This window comes from Sparus aurata, chromosome 22, assembly GCF_900880675.1.
Source record: "Sparus aurata chromosome 22, fSpaAur1.1, whole genome shotgun sequence".
NCBI classification, from domain to species: domain Eukaryota; kingdom Metazoa; phylum Chordata; class Actinopteri; order Spariformes; family Sparidae; genus Sparus; species Sparus aurata.
In genome coordinates, this window is record NC_044208.1 from 26,840,157 (window position 1) to 26,854,903 (window position 14,747).

Here is a 14,747-nt window from a genome sequence, read left to right on the forward strand (position 1 = left end):
GGATTCTTTCTGAATTTAAGCTCCTTCGACGTGTTATTGCACAGTTCAACAGCTGTAATTTTCCTGACATTGTGTTTTTTTTTTTTTTTAAAAAGGCCATCAATAAAACACAGCATGTAACTCCAGACCGCTGCACTAATACAGGAAGCCATAACTACAAACACTGCGGATTGAAGAAAATATAAATCATGTGCGTATAACAACTGTCTGAGCCCTATTCAGGCATGAGTGAAGGATGGCACCGTGCAGAGTCTGCTGGGCCGTGCAATGCCACGCTGATTATTTTCCGCAGCCAGGGAAAATAAAACTGTCAGACTGCATGAGTCATAATTAATTGTAATTAATGGGACCAGTTTTGTTCTAATCATGGCGTAAATCGCAGAGCACATTTCTGGTAAAAAAAATGTCACTGTTCACATTTTGTAATAGATGGCTCCTCTGAATTACAGTTCAGGCATTTAATCATCTATGTAAATGGGAAGCGTTACTCGGAAGTGATTAAAATGAGGGAAATCGTCTACGAGCAACTATAACAATTACACAACTAATGGACTTCCTGCCATGTTGTAAAAGTTTGGATTAAGCAGCTCTGAGCTGGAGTAAAAAAGTCTGACGGGGAGAAAATATTGTGTCGTTTCTACATTTGTAAACACATTTAGAAATTGCTCAGTCAATAACATACACAGTGGGCTAGCAATTACACACTTTATGAAATTTATTCCATTGGTAGTAATGTACAAGAATTATAAAGCTGGTTTTGCTTTACATCTTACTGATTTATACTGCTGTACATATCTGCCATCAAATACGGGCTTTGACTGTGTTCACAAATACACCAGAGGCTTAAATATAACACAGTGAACAGAAACTCAAACGGGGGAAAATGAGAATGTAAATGGACAAATCCTCGCTGGCTGCACTCTGTATACATGTAAAATAAAAAAGAGACTAAAAAAAGATTCAATAACTAAGATCTACACATTTCAAAGGGCCAGAATTTCATCAGATATCACCTCCAACATCTGTACAGAAAGATGTTTTCAGATTTCAGTTCAGCTCCACTTGTGTTAGATGTAACGTGTCATATTTAACATGACAAGAAAATGCTTAATCTTCGGAATAGAGCAGAGTAAACAAAAATGAGAAAAAAAAGAGCATCTTTGACATCATTCACCCTCTCTCACACTCACAGAAAACAATCATTCTGACAGATCTTTCCTGATAGAGACTTGAGTATATTAAAACACCTGTCGACCGCTGACAGGGCGCCGACTTTCTCCCCGTCCTCTAACACGCTAGCAGCTGCCCTATGTGGACTCTGTGCACTGCCGGACTCACTCCTTCCTGCGCTTCTTGTCGTGGTAGTCGTCCTTTGAGCGCCCGCTGGTGGAGGGCCTCTTGGAGCCGCCGTGCTGCTTGGCCTCCTCCAAGAACTTGTCCAGACCGAAAGGATCCTCCTCAAATTGGACCGGCCCTTCTCGTCTCTGCCCGTGGTCGGCACCTGAGAACTCTTTGTCCGGAACAAACCTGAAGGTAAACAAGAAAAAACAAGGAAGGATGATTGCAGTGGACATTCCTAGTTTCCCCGACTGGTCTGAAGGTCTTTAAATTGTGTTCACTGACAATCTCTGTTTATTTGTTATGTTGTGCTTGTTTTTTGTCCTTGCAGGATCCTCAAAGCAGGAAGGAGGATGAAGTATTAAAACCCACAAGCTAACAGCTGGAAGGCCAGTTCCTGTTCAACAAATTCTCTGAGAAGAAATATCCAGAGATACTGCATGGAGTCTATGTATTCTTTATGTCTCAGAGAATTTACTGAAGTCAAAGATTTTCTTTTCCATGTTTTGCACAGTTGTCTAACACCCTGCAGCCAGCCAGACATTCCTAGAGGACAATGACAAGCTGGTGACTAAACATATGGGACAGGCTATGCTCGACTAGTAGACTGTGGCACTGCTGCCCCAAGGACGCGAGCTCCTGCTGGGACACGATGTGCGCGCTTGCCTCAAAATAAATGCAGAATGACCTCAAAATTATTCAGGCGGCTTTTATTGGTATTTTCTCCAATTATAACTGAGAAGGTTAAAACATTTGCGGTGCTGTTGGTAGCCTGATAAAGTAGAAAGTCCCATTTCTCTGAGAAAAAAAAGCTGCTTAATCTGTCTGATGTCTTGTGATGATCGGCGCTCAAACATAGTCGGATAACAATTTGACTGATGCAATTACACAACTCAAAACGAATTAGGGATATTAGAATATTTTAGTGTTTCACCTCGTTTATTCTTTGACATATCTGAAATAAAGTTACCGAAGATTAGGAGAAACAAAGTGATCCACCGTACCTGTTGGTTTGCATGAGTGTGTCGAAGTCATCTGCGTAGGCGTCCTTCTCGATATTCTTGCTCGGCCTGTAGATGTTCGACGCCATGTCTCTGCCGCCACGGAACGGCTGGTCGTACACGTTGTATGTGTCGTCCTCACCACCTGCGAAACCGCTATCCATACCCTGGAAAGAGAGCGTGTGAAAGGAGCAGTGCCTTTTAGAAAAATATATAAATGTACAATAAGACACCAGCTAATAAATCTCTTACTTTGCTCTCCTTTTGTACTCAAGACAAACTAATTAATCATGTGGATTATGAGGCACGTGGTTTTCAATAGTGAAACCAGTGGAGGCTGTTCCACTTATCGCAACCTACTGGAGTGAAGTGTGGATCAGAAGAGTTATACTTCCGCCCACTGACATATGCTCTTGCCACAGTCAGACGTATGATGACTGCATGCACTGAACCATTCAACCGTTTTTGTGTACGTCAGCTTTAGTTCATTTTATTGTATTTTTCTTTTTCCTCCTTTTTCCTTCTGTTTCAGGCGCTTGAGCTGCTGTAAAATGTGAATTTCTACAGTGCGGAATCAAAGTTTTATCTCATCTAGTGAATGGTAACTATGCTATAATTTAACTTAATTTGGAAGAGTTTCAGAGTCCAGTATTTAGTGGTCATGTTGATATATTTGTAGATGTGATATATTCGAACCTTGCTCTGGTTGAAGAGTCTCTGGTCGTACTGGGCCTCGCTGGCTGAACGTGGGTTGGGGACGCCGAGAGCGATGAGCTCACTGATGTCTCTGTCCTGGTCCCTCTGCAGCTTCGACCTGGAGCAGGAAACAACACAGGATATTTAGTGAGGATTCACAGGAAAAACATAATGAAGCACACACACACCAATGACATGAACAGATAACAATTTAGTGCTGTAGTAATAAAATGAAGTCTTAAGGGAAAGTCTCACAGAGTCAGACAATAAAACAAGATGTTGGCTGAACTTTTTATGTAACCCTTTGGGTATAACATAATGGAACAATTTAAATCATATTTCCAAAACCTACAAGGATTTTGCCAGTAATGCTTCATATAGTATGAAATGTGTGTGTGTAATAAAAAAATGAAAGTTTTTTCTTAATGAAGTTCTTGGTGACTTTGACATCTTGACTGTCCTTCAACTAAAACAGCCAACTCAAAGTTAAGTGAAAGGTAATTTTAAGATAACAAGGTCTCTGCTCTCTGACAGCTGGATTTGTGATTGTAATGAGCTCTCCACTGAATTTAAATTCATTCTCTCCTCCAGAGACCCACAGTTCCATCAAATGCCAACCTGACTGTGAACACACACACATACATACGCACAACACACAAACTGATCATGCATCACACATGCACAAACAGTCTGTGGATCACTGCAGACAAGGACTACTGCCTGAGTAGTGTGCTGGATCCTGCTGCGTTTGTTCAGTATTACTGCTGGCCACATGAATGATTCAGCAGTGAGCAGTGTGTCTGTGTGTGTGTGTACTGAGAGGTGGATGAGTTCACATGCTGTGTGTTTAAAGTGCGTGTGCAGCACCTCTTATCAGGAGCCGCCCTGGAAATGTTCCTGTCGTGCTGTCTCTCTTTCCTTCTGTCATGGCGGATTTCGTCACGCTCCCTGGCCTCGCCGTCCTCGCCACCTGCCGCATGAGACGAGAGGAGATGGATGGAAGAGAAGGGGGGAGAAGGGAAGAAAAAAAAAAGGGACATTTATTAGAAGAAATAAAACCAACACAAGAAGAGGAATGGGAGACAGATGATGTGAAATGGTGCAAAGGTGGGGATGGAGAGGGAAAGAGGTGAGTTGTAGGTGATGTACGAGATAATAGAAACAAAATATACGGTATAGGAAGGGGAGAGATGTGGAGAAGACAGATTTTTGGATCAGTTTTTGCATTCTGATTCGATGTGATGTATCTAAACGGTCATTCAGAACCTATGTACAACAACAGGACATGCAACATTGATTTTTTTCTACTCAAAATATATGTAAATTATCAGTCGGGAAGCAGACACATCATTTCACAGCTTACTGGTCCTGTCAACGCTGGCAGGGTGAAAAATGTTGTCATCACTTATGCCACTCGCGCTCCCGATTTGGAACTGGCAAAGCACCGACAACAGCCTCTGCTGCATTCACCAACAGCAACACACACAGAAACCGATAAAAATAATCCTTATCTCCAGGACTCACCTTTATCCCCGTGACTCTTGATCCCTGCCCTGCGGTCTCGAGCCATTTGGGCCAGCTCTCTCAGCTTCTCCTCCTTCTTTTCCTTCTCCTTCTGGGCCATCTTCTTTTCTACCTGGGCTCTCATCTCCACTGCCTCTCTGGCCTATGGAAACAATCACCATTCAGTATGGAATTTAAATGCAGACTTTAAAGAAAAGGTTCATATTTTAGCCAATGAACAATGGTTGCGTACCTTTCTATCGGCAATGTAGAGCGCCTCAGCTAGCTTGGCAAAGTTTTCGTTGATGTGAACTGTTTGCAGCCCCCTTCCGTCAGCGGCCAGACGTTTATCAAGAGGAATGGTGTAACCCTATGAAGCACATGGAGAGAGAGAAATAAGCAGAGTAGAGAAAAAGGCAATGAAAGCGGAATTACCATGACAACCGGTGTCCTTAAAATCAAATATTTGAGACGTTTGTAAAAAACACATAAGCCGGCATGACCTACTCACAATATGTATGAAATTTAGACACATAAAAGCAAAGTGCTCCAGTTGATTCTGGTGTCACATTACCTTAGCGTTTTTCCAGTTGGAGATGCACGGAGGAATCTTCCACTCCTGCTGCTCCTTCACTGTCATCTACGACAAAAGAGAGAAACTCTGTCACACATAATATCTTTTGGACAATGCAAGCACCGTCATCTTGATTTTTTCAACGTAGCATGAAAGCACTGAAAACCAGGATGTTTCAAACACTGCAGAGAAACTGTACCTTTCTGCTCGGGGAATGCATGACAGGAGCCGGGGGAGAAGGAGGTCCTCGAGGAATCTTCTTGTTGATCCTGAAACATACAATCAAAAGATGTTGAGTCATTACAGACTGAGTGGGCAGAGTAATACTGTAATGAAAGGAAACTGTCAAGTTTCATTTGACATTTTGGTCAAAATGACGTCTTTAACAGCAAAGTTCTTTAATAATGGAGGAGCCAACTTGGGATTTCTTAATATATCAGCGGCAAAAGGGCGATTAAGACGAGAGTTATTGATTAAGATTTGCAAGGAAACTTTACATGAGAGAGAACTTTAACTTAACAAGTAATGATCCACTTTCTATCAAAAACTTCCAAATGGGTTTTTAATTTTTTATGCGTCTTTTAAATCCATCTGCTTCATAGTCCTTCATTTCCTTTGGATATTAACTTGATGTTCAATGTCGATTAGCAAACTACAGCACTCATCATCAAAGACACAGGAGAAAAATAAAATACTAATTTTATTATCATTTTAATTTGGGCCTTTTACTTCTGGTTCAGGAACCTGTAACTCCTGCCTGCATCGGATTACAGTCAATTACTTTAATTGTACTTTTTAAATTAAAAACCCCTGTATAATCCAATCAGCCCAGCTTTAACATATGGCTTCAAGTGACTGAGTTGGACACATGGTTACTTACTTAAATCGTGGAGGTTCCATCGGATCTTTCTGCATTTCCACCATGCGGATCACCCTCTGTTTGGCCCCTGAGTTAAAAGCCACTCCCTGCTGGGACGGGGTGTATCTTGAGAAGAGACAAAGACGAATACAAGTGTCACCATGAATAAAACACAGTCATAATAATAACAATAATAATGCATTTTATTTGAAGGCGCCTTTCAAAGCACTCAAGGACACCATATATAACAACAGTACAACAAAAAACAGGGGACAATTTAGTGCAAAAATAAAAATAGTTAAGTCAGAGGATGCAATTAACATGGTGCCGACTCGGCACAGAATTCAGACTCCGCAGTCCTCATCATACAGGAAGTCAACCGGGCTGGGTTAGGCAGGGTTGAGCTTCCGAGTTGAGACTAGTGAAAGAGTCATACGATAAAGATGACCCTTGAGATTGATAATCACTGTGTACTTAAGTGTGTCAGAACATGGAATCTCATCACCCCCCTAAATCCCACATGATGTCAATGTAGCATTATATGAGCTCTCAGTTGTAAAACAATCCTCCTCTCCCTACAGACTTTCTGTGTACTTCAATGGTTTATAAATCTTAATACATACCTGATGTACTGTGCAGGAGCCTGTTTGTCTGCAGCTCTCACGGGCATGGCAGCAGCGATCTTTTGAGACACCTGCTTGTCCAGGGCCGCTCGGGTCTTCTCCGTCAGCTACAGAGGATACATGTTTAAATGAAGACTGATTAGCAATTTTACCTTATTTGAACTCTGTTTACGTTAAGGCAAAATGTCATAAAAGAGTATATTTGATAGTTATTATAGAGAATAAATGTTTTAACACTTTCACTTGACAGTGTGGCCGAGTCCAAACGCATGTAGGTATTCTTAAAAACTAGAAGTTTCTCTATCACACAAGTTTTTAACACCTATTTCAGAATAATCTCTGTCCATCCCATCCCAGCTGTATATCAACACATATCACATGGCCGTTCACATACACAGGGCAAGCATGTGCCAGTGTAAACAGGAAGCTGATTGGCAATCAACTACACAGTACACAATGTACAAACTCAAATAATCCATTGTTACAAATACTTCTTTGTTTCAAAAAAGTCTGTATCTGCCGATCCAGACGTTAACACAGAACACTTCCCCAAAAGAAATTTTCCAAAGTTTCAGTGGCCTGAAATGATGTATGTATGTGTGAAAGGAAAATGCGATGTTTTAAGAACAACTTGTGTGTCGACAGGGCCTACATTTTTCATAAAAACTACTCAGTTCTATTACTTTCTACAGTTTACAAGTGGCACAAAACATTCCTCCCAAACATACACACTGCAGCATGGCTTACCTCTTGTACCGACTCCTCATCAGGCTTCTGAAGTTCTGGAGCATCTTGATTCAGAACTTCCTTAGGAAGAAGATCTGTGTACTTACTGAAGACCACCTGCAACACGGCAAGAAGAAATGCTTAGATATAAGGACTTAATTAAACAGACCATTATTTAAAGTCCTGTTTAGGTGTCTCATCTTAAGACACGTCTGTCCTTTTTGACCTAAATCTTTAGACAGAATTTGATCGGTCTTTTAATTTAATTGAACTGTGATGAAAGTCATTTGCCTACATACCTTATCCTTGCCCTGTCCTTGTCTGGCGATGGCGTCATATTTGATCTTTCCTTCGGCGTCCACCTGCACCGCCAGGGCATTGTTTGTCCTTCTCTTCCGACCCATCTCCAGAGGAAACTGGGCCACATGGATCTCTGGGAAAGCGCCTCCATCTCCAAAATCCTACAGAGACACAGATTACACAGCAAACGTGAACATCAACTTCATGTTCAGTGGTCTCCATCACTCTGTGGCAGTCAGCTGTGCCATAAAGTGTGGGACATCACACAAACAATATCCCCAACCACCAAATAAACAAACTAGAAAACCCGTCCAAACTCTAGTATATTATTTGAAAAGCATCTAATGAGTACATCAAGTGATTTACCTCCAGTGAGCGAGGCACCCAGCCTTTTCTGTGTCCATAAGGAGGGGGCTCTCTGCGGGACGATACCAGGGCGGTCGAGTAGGACTTCTGGGCCCGGAGCCTCTCCTCTGCCTCCAGCTGGTCCTGAGACAGCTGGGTCGGCGCCGGTAAAAAGCTGGACACACACACAAAGCACAGGTTTGAGCCTCACTGTTGTGTATAACTCAGCTACTCTAAGCCCCAGCTAGCGTTAGCCGAACGCTAACCACTCCGAGTGACGTTATCTTTACGCAACCGCGTTGTTTGGAAGTCTTAAAAGCTGCTAGCCAGCTAGCTAACAGTCGGTCATCTTATCGTTACAGTTTACAACCTCCTAATTCAAGTTTGTAGCCAACACCCCACTAATAAACAGTTGTCGAACATGTGTTGTGGTCGCGGCTGCGTGCTGCTAAACAAGCTAACAGCAGCTAACGGCAGACGTTTCGTGTTAGCTTACGACATGTACACTTTCAGCTAGCTAGCAAGCATTAGCTGGTGCCGTTAGCTTTGATAAAACATATGGAAACGACACCAGACAGACCAAAAACACCAATGTGGGAAATGAATGGCGATCTATGTTTCCTAGAAAGTGACATGGAAACGACATATGACACATTTCTTGGGTTTAAAGCACAGAAAGGCCTGGTCGCGTTACTCACCTCGTCAAAGACATTTTCCCCTTTCTTCCTTAGCAGTGAACTGAGCATGCGCAGACTGCGCGTTGCTGGAGAAGAGAGGACAGATGTTGTTTTGCATTTCCTGTTTGTTAAAGATGTGTAAGATCCAATGTGCTGCATGATTTTAAATGTTTAAGATTAATATGTGTTTGGATTTGACATTCTGATCTGGTAGTGTAACATAATTAATACTGATTAGTTGAAAAAGACAGAAAATAATTCAATAAATTAAACTTTAGTGATGTCAGGATCACCATCTGTTAAAATACTGTAATGTGTGTTATAAGTTGTTTCTCGTGACTTCCCATCATACAGAAGTAATGCACTTTAATTGTAACATCGCCTCAAAAAACAGGACAATGCTGCTGTTTTAGTCAGAGAAAGTTTCAGCCACTCCTGACAAGTTTACAAGTAGTTTGAATTCCTGTGCATGTCGTTTGTCTCTCCAGAGTGATGGATCTCATCGAGGAGGAGAAGCTGAGGCGTCTGGTGATGCAGCAAACAGAGCGACAAGAGTGCAATCAGTAAGAAACGTATGCCAATCTTTGCTCACACACACACACACTCTCAGTAAATATTGTATCATAATCCACTCATAATTTATTCATAAGCCATTTCAAGTTTTTTCATCTTGAGTTGGGAGCAGAACTCTTTCACAGGTATTTTGAGTTTTGACCCTTCGAGCTTGCTGCAGCAACTCAGTTTATAATAGGATTAAGTCAACATGTAAAGTCAGCAGTTATAAGTTTGTTTACAGAGCATATTAAATACTGTACATGCCTGTAAATGTATGCACACATCATTTTATGTCAATGGGAAGTCACATTATGCGTTAGCATCGAGCTAACAGGCTAAGCACAACAACTTAGGGATAAAATAATGCAGTGTGTGCGATTCAGGTACTAATGACTTCTTACATAGATTTTGGACATTTTGGAAAAAAATAAATACTGTTTTACAAAACTAAACAGCATGTAGGAGGGGGGAACTAATGTTGTGTGCAGCTCTGGCTGCAGGGGATCTGTCTTTCAGGATATCAAACACTTTTCAGCTTTTAGATTTAAAGTGTTTCCTCAGTTTACACATGCTGCTTTGGTCAACTTTGAATTTTGCATTGCAAATGTTGCACTGAGTGTTTCCCTGACTCACTGTAACTTGCTGCAGGGGGTGACATCTCACTGTCTCTCTGTAAATGTGCACTCCCAGGTACCGAAACTTGGCACTGATTGATCTATTGTGAATTGGTACCAGGTAGTACCAATGTAATCCGGCCGGTACACTTAAAAATACCCAGCCTTGACTCTCAGGGTGACTGATCAGCACTCGGTGGATTCCGCTCTTCCACACCAGGGTTACTGCTAACGTGCAAACATTGCTGTTTTGTTTTGTCACCATGAACCGATTCTGCCGCCATCTCTGAGTAATGAGGCGGCATAAGCAGGAAGGACAGTCAACATTATCCTGTGTGAAATGGCCAGAGGGAAATCCTCAAGCTGCTCCAGTCTCAGTTGCCAGTAAGGCATGTAAACGATTCGCTCGAGACTACTAAACAGAGGGAGAGCATAAAGGCTGGCGTGATGAGCTCTGCCGTGCAAAAGGAGAATTATGTAACGTTCGCCATGACAGACCCTGCTGTTATGATGAATGTGATGAATATCTTGACTTAAGTTCTCCTGCCATAATGATCGGCAATAAAAGTGACAACCCTGCGGTGAATGACTGGTACTTGTTGGTTTTCCTCCTCTTTCTTTCTTTCTTTCTTTCAATGCTAATGCTTTTATCTTGCCGTCTCCATCTTTACCATCTTCGTATCTCCTGTGTCTCTGTTCTCTTCCCATCTTTCTTCCTTCCTCTCGCCCTCTGTTTCTCGGAGGAGGAGGAGGGGGAGGAGGAGGAGGAGGAGGAGGCAGTCTGTCAGTCGCTCAGCAGAGACGTACTTTATTAATGTGACACAGGGTAAAAGGACACGTCAAAGGAGATCAATCACCGGGCTGTGGCACGGGACAAGAAAGCTTTTAATATACCCAATCATCTGGGTGCTCCTCTTTCTTCGTCCGTGCCCGGCATTTGGCATTGAGGAGATCTATACCGTTCTGCCTGGCGCTCCCTGGGCTCGCTGCAGGATGACAGATGGAGTGGGCATCCTTTTTACTCAAACGAAATCACCCTTCTGGGAGTTTGTAAGCAATGCGTTGGGGTTTTGAGTGTCTTCTTAGGAAATGTGGGGGATTGAAACATTTGAAACGCCGGGTGTGTTATTCCTCAACGCCGGCCTTAATCAATGACTCGCTGGATTCCCCGATGGGATTCTGTGATTGACATGTATAACAAAAAGTCTGTTGAGTAGGATTTGCAAATCAAACACAGGGGCTAATGCCGAGGCTAATTCTCAGCATTTAGTAGATGATACCCATCATCTTAAGGTCATGTCGGGACATCAGGGGGAAACGTTTTTCCTCATCATGAGGCCACGCTAACAATGGGCGGGGGCATCCACGTGCTGTGATGCGAGCCGACACGGAGGTGGCGGCGCCGCTGGCTATGTTAATGCTTCAAGCAACAGAAGTGTGTAAGGGGCCGAGGGAGGAAACACATGCTCCGGCGGTGCATAGGCGTCATCACATGGCCCGACTTCAGCGTCACTGTGGAGCACAGAGGGACCCGAGGGTTTGACTGTCCGATCGACACACACATAAGTAGCCATCATTCAGCCATTTCAGTAATCTTGATAGCATAAACAGATTTCTGCATTTAGCTTTTTATTAGCTATCTATTCATCAAAACGTTGATTCTGAGGTCTAATCAGATTGTAACCAATGACCGGCACATTTAATGAGAACTCCGGGTGTCCGAATAAATGCGTGCTAAAGCGGAAGCCCTGAAACGTTTGCCATCGCCCCCCAGAGGATTACGATTATCAAGATCATTAGAAGAGAGCCGATCGGTTGCGATATTGATAAATTAGCAATGTAGCGCTGTCATATTACAAGCAAAGCTAACCTATGAGCCAAGCAGAAAGTTAATAAAAGCACCACATTGTATTTTGGTGACTGGGCTGCTACATGCACAGGCACAAGAAGCCCGTCTTACTAAAAGTGTCTTCTCCATGTACCAGAGAAAGCTTGTTAGTCTGTCCTATATTCTCCCACTCAGCCTATAGCAGAACTTGTCATACGCAGCCCCGCGGTCCCGATCCCCAAACACTTGTTTGCTTTTTTTCTGACGTGTTGCAAATCCTGTCGTGTCGCCTTTTTAAATGTACGAGAACTTTCCCGAGCCTCTCCAGGTAAAAAAGCAACTGCTGTGTTCACACTTTTTAAGAGCAGCTGGGAACAAGAGGAGAAGCTGAATAACATCAGGTTACGGTTGTAGGATATTTTCCGACATGCAAAATGACGGAACATCCTGGGCTCCAGTGCAACTGAGATCTAAAAATAAGCACTGTGTTAGCGAAGCGCATTACACCTGAATGTCTCCAGCATTCACCCCTGAAAATAGCCAGGGATTACGTTTTACTGTTGGTCATTAGTCTTCCATATGTATTTAAACTGTACACAATGAATTCAGCAAAAACACAAATGTGAACGCCTGGTTGAATCATTCAGAAGATGCCGTGGTTAAACCTGCTCAAATGTCAAATGTTGGCCCTGTCAGGTATCAAGACAAGCGCTCCCAGCCTCCTCTCGCCCCGAAGATCCCCTTCGGACCTCTGATAGCTAAAATGAAATCTATCTTGACTTGTGAGCTGAAGATTGGGGCTTGACGTGTTCCGTCTGAGTTGATAAAACTGAACACCGGGCCTTCTCTGTAGCCGGTGGAACATGATGGGTATTCATTCCCACCGGGGAAAAGGATGATAGCAGTCGAGCGACTCGCGCCTCTTTCAGCCAATGAAATTGCCGCATGGCATCAGAGATGGAAACATAAAAACATGTCCAGAGAGAGCGGATCCGAGAGGATCGCCATAAAACATCAGTGCAGGGCCGGCGTGCAGAGCCAGTGGGCATTCACCACTGCACGTGCAATACATGTCGTAACATCCAAGTGACATGTTCAAGTATGGTGCTGATAACTGATATGACATGCAGTTAGTTCAGCTCTTTTATAAGGCCGGGTGATGTATTAATATTTTCATTTTATTATCTACAATTCTAAATATAATGTCCATGTTTTTTAAATTTAAAAAGACACACAGTCCTGTAATCCAAAATGTTTTGTTGGCAAAGACGTCTACTGAAGCATGCTAACCAGCTAGCACCAGCCTGTCCTTTCTCACAACACTGCTCCGAGCTCTCTGTTTGGATCACTAGCTGCACGGCTAACTGAGCTAACTTATCTATCTGGCACATTTAGCATTAGCTAGCAGTTACTCTGGTGAAATGCTCCCCTTCACTTGTAATGGTGCCAGTTCTTACATATTGCACCTTTTTAAAGTGGAAACAGTGTAAAAATAAGTGATATTGTGTGATTACCGACAAACTCAGTGCTTCAGAGAGCCAGACCCAAAATAAAAAAAGGGTCCGGCTCGGTTACTCCTCTCAGATCGGGTTGCTTCAGACACTAGTACACCCACATCTTCTGGGCGTTCATCAGGCCTCTCCAGCTCGTGCAGTGCTCACATGAAGGATCACAGTGCTGTGCTGTTCGCTCTACCTTTGTGTCACAAATCCTCATTCGTAGAAGAAACAAATGGAAATGTTCCTGTATTTTTTCCCCCCGCATACATCATCTCATGTTCCCTGCCCACCTCAGACTCCGCTGTTTCCCACAACAACGGCAAAAAAAAGAATCACTCAAAAGGTAAACACTGAGGCGCAGAGGGCTGCTGCGAATTCATCAGCTGCCTGAGCTGTGGGAATCCAAATAAAGTTTCTCTTCCACTGCCTCTTGTAAGCGGGACTTTTGTTCTCAAAGCCGAGCTCCTCCCTGTCGGAAGTGATTCATGTCACAATTATTACCAGGTAAATACTGGGAGGAGAACGGGAAGAGGCGGAAAATGAAAAGGAGAGGGAGAGCAGGAGCCTCGTGGCTGCTCGTGGGGAGTGAATGAAAAATGAAAACAACTCAAAGTGGGTCAGCAGCCTGCCAGTTCCCAGTCTGGTGAATGCACGTGCACGGACACACACACACACACACGCACACACAGCCGCATGCATAATACGAAAGCGCAACACGCAAATTGAGATACTCGAGAGGACGTTTACTGCATGAGGCACGGCGCGTTTGACAAAGTGAGGCGATGCTGTAGTGGCACTTTGCTTATTCGTTGTTGCACCGCAGCCCTCCGCCTGATATCTCACACTGCTTTACTCTCTTTACTGCGTGCCGGCCGCGATTAAACACGGCCAGGAAGATGGTTCTGAGATGAGTCCGAGTCCTGCTCACTCCTTCACCTGTCACATGTGGTTACGCAGTCAGTGCCGTGGCTGTTCCCCCCCCCCCCCCCTCTGCAGCTGTGTTGATGAGGCGGGGAATCGGTTTGAATTACATGGATGTGCGTTCTCGTACGTCGGGCAAAACATCGTGTGTAAATCCAGGAGACAGGTGTGGAGAGAGTGCCGCGATCGCTGGCTGGTTATCCCTGACTGATTAGTGTGTAATGCTCTCTACTATCTATACACTCCTGGGAAATCACTGCGGAGAAATGAGGGAGAAAATAGGATGCACGGGTAAAAAAAAAAGTGTAAGTTGTTATTTTTTTAATGGCTGCTAATTTCTCCTTAACCTTTACCGCTGACCTCAGCCCAGCCAGAGGCCGCGCTATCCGGCTGTCCCTCCCTGAGCGGGAGTCACTCCTGCTCAGTGCTCCTGTTCGCAAGCGCCAGGATGAAGTTCGGAGAAAGACCAGACCAAACAAGGTCAGGAGAGGGCTTGAGCAGCTTATGAGGGGCTGAGCAAACTGCAAGGTGCTGCCAGGGGAGCCTTAAATCTAGAGAGGAGCAGCCTGAGGAGGAGGAGGGGGAGGAGGAGGAGGAGGGGTGGTGATGTTGCATGACACACTCTTAAGGTAAAAAAAAAAAAAAACCAAACAAACCCCGTCACACTTCATCTTTGTGCACCAGCATT

At 43.7% G+C, this 14,747-nt stretch overlaps 1 protein-coding gene across 1 annotated transcript; it reads right to left on the reverse strand.

The window, feature by feature from the left end:
- Positions 1-691: 691 nt before the first annotated feature.
- snw1 (SNW domain containing 1) lies at positions 692-8,757 on the reverse strand. The gene is made up of 14 exons (XM_030406034.1): positions 8,664-8,757; positions 7,987-8,140; positions 7,620-7,781; positions 7,342-7,437; positions 6,595-6,701; positions 5,993-6,097; positions 5,312-5,381; positions 5,113-5,178; positions 4,792-4,908; positions 4,560-4,701; positions 3,903-4,005; positions 3,036-3,153; positions 2,343-2,506; positions 692-1,527 (listed from the first exon to the last, which is right to left on the reverse strand). The coding sequence occupies exons 1-14, from the start codon at positions 8,675-8,677 to the stop codon at positions 1,335-1,337; spliced, it is 1,611 nt and encodes a 536-aa protein (XP_030261894.1). The 5' UTR covers positions 8,678-8,757; the 3' UTR covers positions 692-1,334.
- Positions 8,758-14,747: the final 5,990 nt, after the last annotated feature.

What these genes read in the sequence shown, in the direction of transcription:
- snw1 (XM_030406034.1), bottom strand. An exon ending in GCTCCTGCACAGTACATCAG is followed by an intron (nt 6,098 to 6,594) that starts GTATGTATTAAG and finishes TCTCTTCTCAAG; the next exon opens with ATACACCCCGTCCCAGCAGG. An exon ending in AGGGCGGCTCCTGATAAGAG is followed by an intron (nt 3,154 to 3,902) that starts GTGCTGCACACG and finishes TTCCTGCTCCAG; the next exon opens with GTCGAAGCTGCAGAGGGACC.